The sequence below is a fragment of the Coregonus lavaretus genome (genome assembly GCF_964263955.1).
Source record: "Coregonus lavaretus genome assembly, chromosome: 10".
Taxonomy (NCBI): domain Eukaryota; kingdom Metazoa; phylum Chordata; class Actinopteri; order Salmoniformes; family Salmonidae; genus Coregonus; species Coregonus lavaretus.
Window position 1 is genome coordinate 30598402 of NC_139997.1, and position 12599 is coordinate 30611000.

At 43.0% G+C, this 12599-nt stretch overlaps 1 protein-coding gene across 3 annotated transcripts in view; it reads right to left on the reverse strand.

Moving 5' to 3' along the window:
- Positions 1-12599, reverse strand: part of LOC311136549 (cytospin-B-like) — a 117400-nt gene that overhangs the window by 64063 nt on the left and 40738 nt on the right. For all 3 annotated transcript variants that reach the window (XM_084170721.1, XM_084170722.1, XM_084170723.1), the window contains exons 3-6: positions 8273-8480; positions 6665-6738; positions 6353-6528; positions 62-258 (exon numbers count right to left, since the gene is read on the reverse strand). In XM_084170721.1, coding sequence (XP_084026847.1) covers positions 62-258; positions 6353-6528; positions 6665-6738; positions 8273-8480 — 655 coding nt within the window. The remainder of the gene's footprint in view (positions 1-61; positions 259-6352; positions 6529-6664; positions 6739-8272; positions 8481-12599) is intronic.

Below are 12599 nucleotides of genomic sequence, written 5' to 3' on the forward strand. Positions count from 1 at the left end.
TTTAACCCAGGTCTGCCGGGCATGTGTGGAGGAGTGAGAAGGAGGGATGCTCTGTGCTTACTATGTACAGCTGTGTCAAAGGACTTGATGAGGGATTTGACGGTGGCTCCGGGCTCTGAGGGGGAGGAGGCAGCGTTGCCGTTGGTGTTGATAGGCGAGGAGGTGGTCTGGGTCTGGGTGGTCTGGGTCATGGAGATGCCACACCAGTGAGGAATGCCATCTGCATCTGAGAAACTCTCAGAGTCACCACGCAACGACCTGAGAAAGACAAAGGGGAAGAGATGCTCACAGTATACATTATGGCACAACACATAGCCGATAGAAGTGCTTTTACAGTAAGAGGCTATACCTTAGCAGGGATTTTTATCAGAACATTATTTTACTAAGTAGGTGTTATCAGAACAATGGTTTAGTATTTATTTACTCAATCAATGTTCTAAAGAAAGGTAATGATTGACAATGATGTTTGCCCATTGCATTGACTGTTCCATGCAATATTTGCTCAATTGATCAGAAGCATATTGTGTACGAGTATGTACAGTACACATTTCAGATGATGGAAAAGTCAATAGCTGGTTCTAATTTTAGATGATAAAAAGGTACAAAGTTTACTCCATCCTGATCTTATGGACATTGGACAGAGCCTGAGTGAGTAAGTGATAGAGTATTGTCACAAATTGATGGATGGGGAAGGGGTGAGAATAGAACTGAAGTAAGGAATCTGATGAGGAGGAAGCAGAACTCCCAAAGAGAGTGAACTCAAACAAACACACGCAGACAAAGTTGGGACTAGAGTCATTTAATTTATTGACTTTCCAAAGAACAAATAGGAAAGAGTTTAAACAGATGGACAAACACTTTACATTGACTATTTCTCTAAATAAACAGCATTGTATATTTGATCTGTCTCAATAAGATTTAACCTAAAAGTTAAATTAAACAGTTGCACATTCACTTGTTGAACTGTTGAGCAAATGGCTTTAAATCACAGACAGAGAAAAGGTAATCATCACACAGTTACCACCATGTACAGTTGAAGTCGTAAGTTTACATACACCTTAGCCAAAGACATTTAAACTCAGTTTTTCACAATTCCTAACATTTAATCCTAGTAAAAATTCCCTGTCTTAGGTCAGTTAGGATCACCGCTTTATTTTAAGAATGTGAAATGTCAGAATTATAGTAGAGATAATGATTTATTTCAGCTTTTATTTCTTTCATCACAATCCCAGTGGGTCAGAAGTTGACATACACTCAATTAGTATTTGGTAGCATTGCCTTTAAATTGTTTAACTTGGGGCAAACGTTTCGGGTAGCCTTTCACAAGCTTCCCACAATAAGTTGGGTGAATTTTGGCCCATTCCTCCTGACAGAGCTGGTGTAACTGAGTCAGGTTTGTAGACCTCCTTGCTCGCACACGCTTTTTCAGTTCTGCACCAGTCCCTCCTGCAGCAAAGCACCCCCACAGCATGATGCTGCCACCCCCGTGCTTCCTCCAGCATCTTCACAAGGTCCTTTGCTGTTGTTCTGGGATTGATTTTCACTTTTCGCACCAAAGTACGTTCATCTCTAGGAGACAGAACACGTCTGCTTCCTGAGCAGTATGACGGCTGCGTGGTCCCATGGTGTTTATACTTGCGTACTATTGTTTGTACAGATGAACGTGGTACCTTCAGGCGTTTGGAAATTGCTCCCAAGGATGAACCAGACTTGTGGAGGTCTACAATAGGTTTTCTGAGGTCTTGGCTGATTTCTTTTGATTTTCCCATGATGTCAAGCAAAGAGGCACCGAGTTTGAAGGTAGGCCTTGAAATACATCCACAGGTACACCTCCAATTGACTCAAAGATGTCAATTAGCCTATCAGAAGCTTCTAAAGCCATGACATCATTTTCTGGAATTTTCCATGCTGTTTAAAGGCACAGTCAACTTAGTGTATGTAAACTTCTGACCCACTGGAATTGCAATACAGTGAATTATAAGTGAAATAATCTGTCTGTAAACAATTGTTGGAAAAATTACTTGTGTCATGCACAAAGTAGATGTCCTAACCGACTTTCCAAAACTATAGTTTGTTAACAAGAAATTTGTGGAGTGTTTGAAAAAACGGGTTTTAATGACTCCAACCTAAGTGTATGTAAACTTCAGACTTCAACTTTTTTGGCAATATCGACAGTACTCGAAGTTAAACATTACCAGCACGTCTGTCTGTCTCTGGTCGAGTACTATGGCTTTTGTATGACTGCATCTACTGAATAGTCTCCTGTTACTAGGTAATAATTATTATTATTATTATTATAACCTGAGGTTTACAGGATGGCAGTTGGTCATAATACAATTCTAATGGGTGTCACAACGCCAGCATCACTTCAGTGATCCAACGTCTACCCTGTAGCAGTGCTCAGAAATTAGAGGCTTTTTATTTGACCTGATGGGGTCGCATTATAATGACTTCAGAATTAGTGATAAAGCATTCAGAATATATTTTGTTGATATAGCCTGCTGAAGTTCAGAGTGAAATATAATGGTTAAGAGGTACTGTACAGGACATTTTGACATTGTGAGTTTTAGGCACGGCTGTAAGTCTGAGGCAGTGAGGACTGAATTGGGCAGTTATCAGCAGTTGATTACCCTTATGGCTTAAATGCACGGCGGCATTCCTGTGTGGACATTATTAGTGATCATGTGATAATTATCAGTGATAATGTAATAATATACTGTCTGTGGTTCAGTGTTGTTGTCTGGAGGCAGAACTCAAGCTGGTGAGCTGGACTTAAACAGTAGCCCGCCTATTACACACACAACTTAGGACCACTGACCAGTGCAGGCTCTTGATACTTTAATGTTCTTGATAGTCTGTTAAATATTGCCATCTAGTGGTCAATTATCACACCATATGATCAGATTCACATTATGAACACAAGGTGCAAATGAAATACCCAATGAAAATTTAAAACTTTGTTTTTTCCTTCCAACTAGAGTACATGACTAAATCTTAGTAGCCATGAATACACTTAAAGTGAACTGACTGTTAGTTATTACCATTAAAAAAAATTTATATCATCCAAGCACTTTTTTAAGTAACAGATATTCCAAACCGTCAGTTAGAAGAAACGGATCATAATAATAACCACTGAAGCAGAACTGATATGAAACTTCAACAAAATGTGTATTAGAACAGTAATCAACCAAAATACCAATAAAAACCAACTCTGATCTTAACTAAAATAACTTGAAAAGCTTGTCTGTTTGGCTTTCAAAGTTGTACTTGTCCCATAATGTAGTACTGAAACCTAACTTACAACATGAATCTGACTCATAGTAATAGCTGGCAGTTTCCAGTGGATAAGCAAACTGTTTTCGCTTCAGTCAACCCTCAGAGAACTGAACAAAAAATGTGTCTCATTCTCATAATATTTAGCAACACATTGAGTAAGTGAATATTCACCACTGAGGCAATTTAAGTGTCTAAAAGGCACAAAAGCAAATCGGTATCAGTAACAGAAACTCCTCCTATCATATCATATCATCTCTTGACCGATAGAGAGGAGAGCTTCACAAAAACAAATACTACTGAAAACATTGCAAGCAATAGAGATAAAAATGTGTACAGAATTTTTGAACGATTTCACGGACAAATATGCGTTAATTTGGAAGTTTATCAGTAAACTACAGTGTGACTCTGTCAGTCTGTCTGGGGCAAATATTGCATCTGCACTGGTCAACCAACCTTGCTAATAAACCCATCAGAATGACATACCAGATGATGGAAAAGTTTGTTTGGTAATACCAATCAAAGCAACTGTGTACAATTATACTGCCAGTCTGTCTTCAGAGGGTCCTGATGTTATGTGGGTGGACTTTTTTACCGCCCCTCTACTGCAGTCTTGGTATCAAAACTGGCTCCAGCCCCGAGTCTGAAAAACAAGACCGAAACACAGAGACAACATGAATTGAAATAAATATACCCCCTTAAAAAGCTATGTACTTGCATTGAACATTTATACTGTATGTAGCACAACCCGAGTGGTGTCTTTATCTAAAGACACTGCAGTTAAGGCTCTTTATTCTGATCAGTATACAATGCTATACAGACCAAATGATTTTTATTTGATCAAGCAGAGATAGCATGAGTACAAATCAATCATTCCATGTCATACTACTAGACAGTTCTCCAGAGCAGGGTTTCCCAAACTCGGTCCTGTCCCCCCGGGTGCACATTTTGGTTTTTGCCCTATCACTACACAGCTGATTCAGATAATCAAAGATTGCTGATGAGTAGGTTATTTGAATCAGCTGTGTAGTGCTAGTGCAAAAACCAAAATGTGCACCCAGGGGGGGGCCCAGGACTGAATTTGGGAAACCCTGCTCCAGAGGAACCAAGAGGCTAGGTAAAGGATTGATTCAACAGAACAGCAGGTGGCGCCAAGTACCAAAAGAAAAGTGTAGTAGCAGGGTTTTTTTTTTTTACAATGGAAATTGAGCAAAGCAAACCCCAGCCCACCCAAATGAAAGGACACAGGCTGCTAATAGATAGATAGTTTGTGCAGCTGTCAGTCTGCTAGTCAGCGAACCAGAGACAATCAGTGAGAAGCAGCGGAAGCAGTACAGGAAGGAAAGTCAGAAGCTCTAGATCAGCAGTAGCATTCCCTCTATTAAGGCAGCATTCATTGAGCTCGCAGTGCAGTGGACTCACCTGGGCTTTCTATTAGGAGCCATGTCTGAAAGAGGGACATCCTTGAGAGAACGAACGATCTCAGGGAGGAGGGAAGCTTCTGGTCTGGTACGTCGCAGGTACGTACAGGGAAAGTAAAGTAAAGTACTGCATTCTTCTTTACGTTATAATTTACACGTTTACATGTTTTATGTCAGGCAAGCTATATTAGAAACTAACTGATGAGCTCTGTATGTATAGTATTAACAATACTGGCCTAATTTGCCTCTCGTCATACTGTCACTGCCACTGTCACTGCACACGAGACACAGGACCAATGGGCTGAGCTTTTCATCAACACACCGACCAATCACGTCCCTGGCACAACAGGCCATGTTGTACAGCAGGGGTGGGCAATCATTTCAGCTCGAGGGCAACATCGGGATAAAAAAATTCAGTGGAGGGCCACACAGATATTTTTCGAGCCCAATTTGTTAGTCAAAAGCAATTTATAGGCCAAAGAAAGGGCCGTAATTTCAAAACGTATAGATCCATTATAATTTCAACATACTTTCTATCTAGTTTCAGATGTTCAAGAGTGGCCTGGAGTGTTTTTTTTTACCCCAAATTATATTTGTTTTACTCAAACCTCCCCCGGGCCAGATTGAATGCGCTCGTGGGCCGGATCCGGCCTGCGGACCATATGTTGCCCACCCGTGGTGTACAGGTAGCCCCATGAAACACAACAGAGGAATTATGCTATGGCTCCTAAAGTGTTTGTCTCAATTTATACTTTGAAGAGAACTGACTCAAAAAGTTTAGTGCTGCTGTCAATGCGGTCTCGGCAGCAGCATTTCTAGGTAGAGCTTAGACCACTATATTTGTGCTACACTACTCAGATAACACATCTTGTCTCAGTGAAGTGCTAGGGTCTACTGCTAGCTCAGTGTGTTACAGTCAGTGGTGGTGAGTGGTAGACAGACTGGTAGAGCAGTCTGAATAATGCAGCAGGAACCAGATGGACAGACAGAGATACCGCAGGAGGGGACAGGATTTGAGACTTGAAAATCCAAGGATTTGGTTATTAAGATATTATTATTGGACTTAATTGTGAATCATATCCTAGTTGGCAGCTAGCATCACCTCGTTTCAATGCAAACCCCAAAATGCTGAGCATCATAAGGTACTGTGATGTCAAATCTGAATTTTTGGGGAAGCCTCTTAAAAGGGAACAGATTAATGACGTATTGAAATTCAAAATGTTCCTTCCAGCTCTGCTCCCTGTAGCCTCCCATACGGCATCCTATATGATACTGACTACTATATTGAACACTCACACAATCAGTGAGATATGGCAAGCCCTAGAGTAGCAGCAGGACAGAGTAGATATGGCCCAGTGCTGAGAGGGAGCGAGAGGGAAAAGGGAAAGGGATAAGAGGTTGGATGTTGGATAGAGGCGCAAGGGAGTACGGGAGGTATACTTTAGGTCAGGGCTTTTCAAATCTGGCCCCTTAAGGCCAATTACACTTCTGGGTTTCATTCTTCCCTTCTAATCGGGGATGGATTTAGACCTGGGACATCAGATAAGTAAATGCAACTATCACGTAGAAACAAAAACCAGAAGTGTTGCAGCCCTCGAGGACCGTAATTGAATAGCCCTGCTGTATGTACTAAACCCTCCCAGCCATACGGTACGTACCTGACTCCCTTCTGCTGCTCCAAGTCTGAGGAGAGCTTGGTGCTGCGCCCCTGCTCCTCCTGTAACCTCCTCCTCAGAGAGCGGATCTCCTGCTGGGCCTCTACCTTGATGTCGTTGGCCACCACCACGGCTGTCTGGAGGTCTGCCTGGAACCGCCGCCACTCCTCCGTCTCATCCTGAACACACAAACACACAGTATATATATGAGCATTATGATTCTCTTTACATCATAGCAGTCACAAACCTTGACCATCTTGACCACCAGCAAAGCACCTGAAAGTATAAAACCACTAACAGTCAGATCACTCCTACCTTCATCTGTTTACTCAAGATCTTCAGCTGCCTCTCCACTTCAGCCTTCTGCTCCTCCAGCCTCTTGAGTTGGTCTGTAAAGAAAGATAAATATGTCATTACTTTGAGAACATCAACCACAGAATACATCCGCGAGAGGCGCATATCATAACTGGAGGAGCTGCAGCCATTTCTTAGTCTGATAAATGTATACAGAACATCTAACACTGCCTCTTATACAAGTGGTACTACAGGGCTACTACACTGAGTGTACAAAACATTAAGAACACCTGCTCTTTCCATGACAGACTGACCAAGTGAATCCAGGTGAAAGCTATGACCCCTTATTGACGTCACCTGTTAAATCCACTTCAATCAGTGTAGATGAAGGGGAGGAGACAGGTTAATTAAGGAATTTTAAGCCTGGAGACAATTGAGACATGGATTGTGTGTGTGTGCAATTCAGAGGGTGAATGGACAAGACAAAAGATTGAAGTGCCTTTGAACGTGGTATGGTAGTAGGTGCCAGGCAAACCGGTTTGAGTGTGTCAAGAACTGTAACGCTGCTGGGTTTTTCACGCTCAACAGTTCCCGTGTGTATCAAGAATGGTCCACTACCCAACTGTGGGAAGCATTGGAGTCAACATGGGCCAGTATCCCTGTGGAATGCTTTTGACACCTTGTAGAGTCCATGCCCTGATGGATTGAGGCTGTTCTGAGGGCAAAATGGGGTGAAACTTAATATTAGGAAGGTGTTCCTAATGTTTTGTACACTCAGTGCATATATCCATTCTAATCGTGTTTCTCATTATATGGTTATTATGGTTATTATGAGCCTGCTATCAGTTAAATCTGCATTGCTATATCCATAACTCATACTTACTCAATATGTCGCTAGTCTCACCACTAACCAAATAAAATAACTCAAACAATGCATACCGCTGCACATATTTAGTTATAACAATACATACCGCTGCACATATTTAGTTATAACAATACATACCGCTGCACATATTTAGTTATAACAATACATACCGCTGCACATATTTAGTTATAACAATACATACCGCTGCACAAACAGGTCTGTAGGACAGAGACAGATGTGGTCGTAATAAAACAGGGATAGAACTGCCTGTGTCTGTCTGTCTGTCTGCTGTGCTGAGGCTCCTGGTAGGGAGACAATCTGCATGTTATCTCAGCATTAAGGGCTCAGTGAATCAGTGGAAAGCCCTGCCAGGCCAACACTCAGATATCTGTATCTGTCAGTGTAGTGGAGCTCAGCAGTAGATCTGGTACCTCAGACAGCTGCTCCAATCTGTCAGCCCCAGCTGAGAGACCTGCCTGCTCCACTCAAACAGAATCACACCGGTGATATACTCTGAATAAGCCCATTCCAGGACTAAAAAATACTTTTGAGCACATGCTATTTAGTCCAGGTGTTGGCTTAATCTGGGTCCGGGAAACAGGCCCTATATGTTTAGGAGTGCTGTGCTCCTGTAACAAGTAAAAACCCCTGAGGTTAGGTTGATGACAGTTGATGACAGTTGTACTCTCAAGATCCAGGATGGAGGTGGTAGAGTAGTAGAGTAGTAGTAGACTAGTGATATATACACTAACTAGGGAACGTACGCTCTAGGTCCAGGATGGTCTGGTTGGTGTGGAGGTGGACGGCTCTCTGCTGCTCCACCTGGTCCTCCAGCTCAAAGATGGTCTCCTTCAGGTCCTTGATCTGGCCGTCGGCCTGCTGCCCCCCCTCCTCCATGGCACTGACCCGGCCACTCAGCTCTTCCTCCCGCCTTACGGCTCGTTCTGCCATCTGCTGGCACTCAGCCTCCGCCTGGGACATAGTAAGAGATGATCTGATTGGTTAGTCACATGACGAGACATAGTAAGAGATGACCTGATTGGTTATCACACATAGAGCCATATAAGACATGACCTGATGTTTAGACCAAACATCCATCAACGGGCCTCTTTCTGGTGCCCTGTTGGCTGCCACCATGAGATGGCGCTGTGTCTGTAGTGACAGTGTACCCACTTTTTCAATATCCGTTCATGTACCTGTTACCTCTATATTAAAGAATAAAGGAGAATACAAAATGCCTTTACATAAAGCAGGTGTGAATGCAGAGGTGTCTACCATTTCTAAGCATGTTCGACAGAATTAGGCCTATTGTACTTAATTTATCATTCCATGTCCTCAGAAGTTTTGTGATTGTATTAAACAGTTAATTCATAAATCTTCACCTAATCACTAGATAATAAAGGGTTACTTAACACATCTAGACCACCAGACATCCTCAAGTCTGGGCATATGTGCTTATCACTTAGCATAACTGACAGTGACACATCCCTTACTGTAACCACAGCCTTAGATCTGTATGACGCTCTGACTGTAACTGCTAATACTCTATTGTAGTCTGACGTAATAAAATATAAATTATAAAAGCTGTTGGACGTCAGCCCTGCCAGTGTCCACAGAGACTCATTGACACAAGAGTTTAGCAGGAACACCTCCAAAGCCACTCTGATAGCATAGCCTACACTACAGTGTAACTGGCTGCTGGGTAAACAGGTGATGATGAATCATCGAATTTACAGTTTAGTGTCTAGAGCCCTTGTCTCCTGCTGCAGGTAATACACTTCCTGATACACTATTGACAGTAACCTCAATCACCCATGCATTCCCTACTACAGATGTAGCATCTTAATTTGATCACCCTGTTGCAGGAGAAACTTCTAGTGTATTTGAGTCTTAAAAAGGCTTATGAAGTTTGTAATTTCCACTTTTAAATTTCAGACTTGAAAAAATGTATCAACCCCTAAAAAAATGTCCATTGATTATAATCCACATAATAATTCACATTTCCTGTTGCTGCAGGATTATTTTCCTGCTGTAGCAAACTGGCTCAAATGATCTAGAATGGTGCTGCAATGGAAAGCAGCTGTTTTACAGGCTCTTGACCAACTCTACTATTTTGTGTGGTTTTTTGTACATAATGTTTCCGCCATCGTTTCCTATGACCGAAAAGAGCTTCTGGACACCAGAACAGCGATCACTAACCTCGATTTGGATGAAGATTTCTACTTCAACGAGTCGGAGGCGCAGCACATAATGCTCACTCTGGACTAGGCCCTAATCCCAGAGACTCGAAAAAGAAAAAGGCGGCGTAAGAGAAGCCGACGTGAGGGCACCCTGATGAAACTACGTCGGCGAGTACATAAACCGCCTCTACCCTCCGTTCCATTTGGCGAACACACAAACACTAGAGAACCAACTGGACAAGCTTTTTGTCAACGATCTATACAAAATACAATATTTTTTATTAATGGAAAATAAAACACTAATATATGTTGATTAGATAAGTATTACAACACCCTGAGTCAATACATGTTAGAATCAGCTTTGGCAGCGATTACAGCTGTGAATCTTTCTGGGTAAGTCTCTAAGAGCTTTGCACACCTGGATTGTACAATATTTGCACATTATCCTTTTTTAAATTCTTCAAGCTCTGTCAAGTTGGTTGTTGATCATTGCTAGATAGTCATTTTCAAGTATATCCATACATTTTCAAGCTGATTTAAGTCAAAACTGTAACTAGGCCACTCAGGAACATTCAAGGTCGTCTTGGTAAGCAACTCCAGTGTATATTTGGCCTTGTGTTTTAGGTAATTGTCCTGCTGAAAGGTGAATTTGTCTTCCAGTGTCTGTTGGAAAGCAGACTAAGTTTTCCTCTAGGATGTTGCCTGTGCTTAGCTCTATTTCGTTTATTTTTATCCAAAAAAAATCCCTAGTCCTTGCCGATGACAAGCATACCCATAACATGATGCCACCACCACCATGCTTGAAAATATGAAGACTGGTACTCAGTGATGTGTTGTGTTGGATTTGCCCCAAACATAATACTTTTTATTCAGGACAAAAAGTTAATTTCTTTGCAGCATTTTTTGCAGTATTATTGAAAACAGGATGTATGTTTTTGAATATTTGTATTCTGTACAGGCTTCCTTCTTTTCACTCTGTAATTTATGTTAGTATTGTGGAGTAACTACAATGTTGTTGATCCATCCTTAGTTTTCTCCAATCACAGCCATTAAACTCTGTAACTGTTTTTAAATCCCCATTGGCCTCATGGTGAAATCCCTGAGCGGTTTCCTTTCTCTCCAGCAACTGAGTTAGGAAGGACACCTGTATCTTTGTAGTGACTGGGTGTATTGATATATCATACCACCTCAAGGCACAACGCCTCTCCCCCATGTGACCTACTTGTTGCGTGTATGTACTGACATGTATGTGTAACTGATAGATGCACACACACATACCCTGACCCAGTCTGTAATACCTACAGGTTTCAAGCAGACCACCATAGTCCCTGTGCCCAAGAACGCCAAGGTAACCTGTCTAAATTACTATCGGCCCAGAGCACTGACATCTGTTTGAAAATGCTTTGAAAGGCTGGTCATGGCTCACATCAACCCCATCATCCCAGATACCCTAGACCCATTCCAATTCGCATACCGCCCCAACAGATCCACAGATGACTAAATCCACACTGCCCTTTCCCACCTGGACAGGAGGAACACCTACTGTATGTGAGATTGATGTTCATTGACTACAGCTCAGTGTTCAACACCATAGTGCCCTCCAAGCTCATCACTAAGCTAAGGACCCTGGGAATGAACACCTCGCTTTGCAACTGAATCCTGGACTTCCTGACGGGCAGACCCTAGGTGGTGAGGGTAGGCAACAACACATCTGCCACACTGACCCTCACCACGGGAGCCCCTCAGGAGTGCATGCTTAGTCCCCTCCTGCACTCCCTGTTTACCCACGACTGCGTGGCAGCGCACAACTCCAACACCATCATTAAGTTTGCCGACGACACGAGGGTGGTAGGTCTGATCACAGACGTTGAGACAGCCTATAGGGAGGAGGTCAGAGACCTGGCAGTGTGGTGCCAGGACAACAACCTCTCCCTCAACGTCAGCAAGACAAAGGAGCTGATCGTGGACTACAGGAAAAAGAGGGCCGAGCACACCCCCATTCATATCGACGGGGCTGTACTGGAGCGGGTCGAGAGCTTCAAGTTCCTTGGTGTCCACATCACCAAGGATCTATCATGGTCCACACACACCAAAACAGTCGCTCTACATTTGGCAAATCTGACCATAATTCTATCCTCCTGATTCCTGCTTACAAGCTCAAACTAAAGCAGGAAATACCAGTGACTTGCTCAATACGGAAGTGGTCAGATGACGCTGCTGCTACGCTACAGGACTGTTTTGCTAGCACAGAATGGAATATGTTCCGGGATTCATCCAATGGCATTGAGGAGTATACCACCTAAGTCACCGGCTTCATTAATAAGTGCATCGACGACGTCGTCCCCATAGTGACCGTACGTACATTTCCCAACCAGAAGCCATGGATTACAGGCAACATCCGCACCGAGCTAAAGGCTAGAGCTGCTGCTTTCAAGGAGCGGTACACTAATCCGGACGCTTATAAGAAATCCCGCTATGCCCTCAGACGAACCATCAAACAGGCAAAGAGTCAATACAGGACTATGATTGAATCCTACTACACCGACTCTGGCGCTCGACGGATGTGGCAGGGCTTGAAAAATATTATGGACTACAAAGGGAAACCCAGCCGCGAGCTGCCCAGTGACGCGAGCCTACCAGGCGAGCTAAATGCCTTTTATGCTCGCTTCGAGGCAAGCAACACTTAAGCATGCATGAGAGCACCAGCTGCTCCGGACGACTGTGTGATCACGCTCTCCGTAGCCGATGTGAGCAAGACCTTTAAACAGGTCAACATTCACAAAGCTGCGGGGCCAGATGGATTACCAGGATGTGTACTCAAAGCATGCGCGGACCAACTGGCAAGTGTCTTCACTGACATTTTCAACCTCTCCCTGACCGAGTTTGTAATACCTACATGTTTCGAACAGAC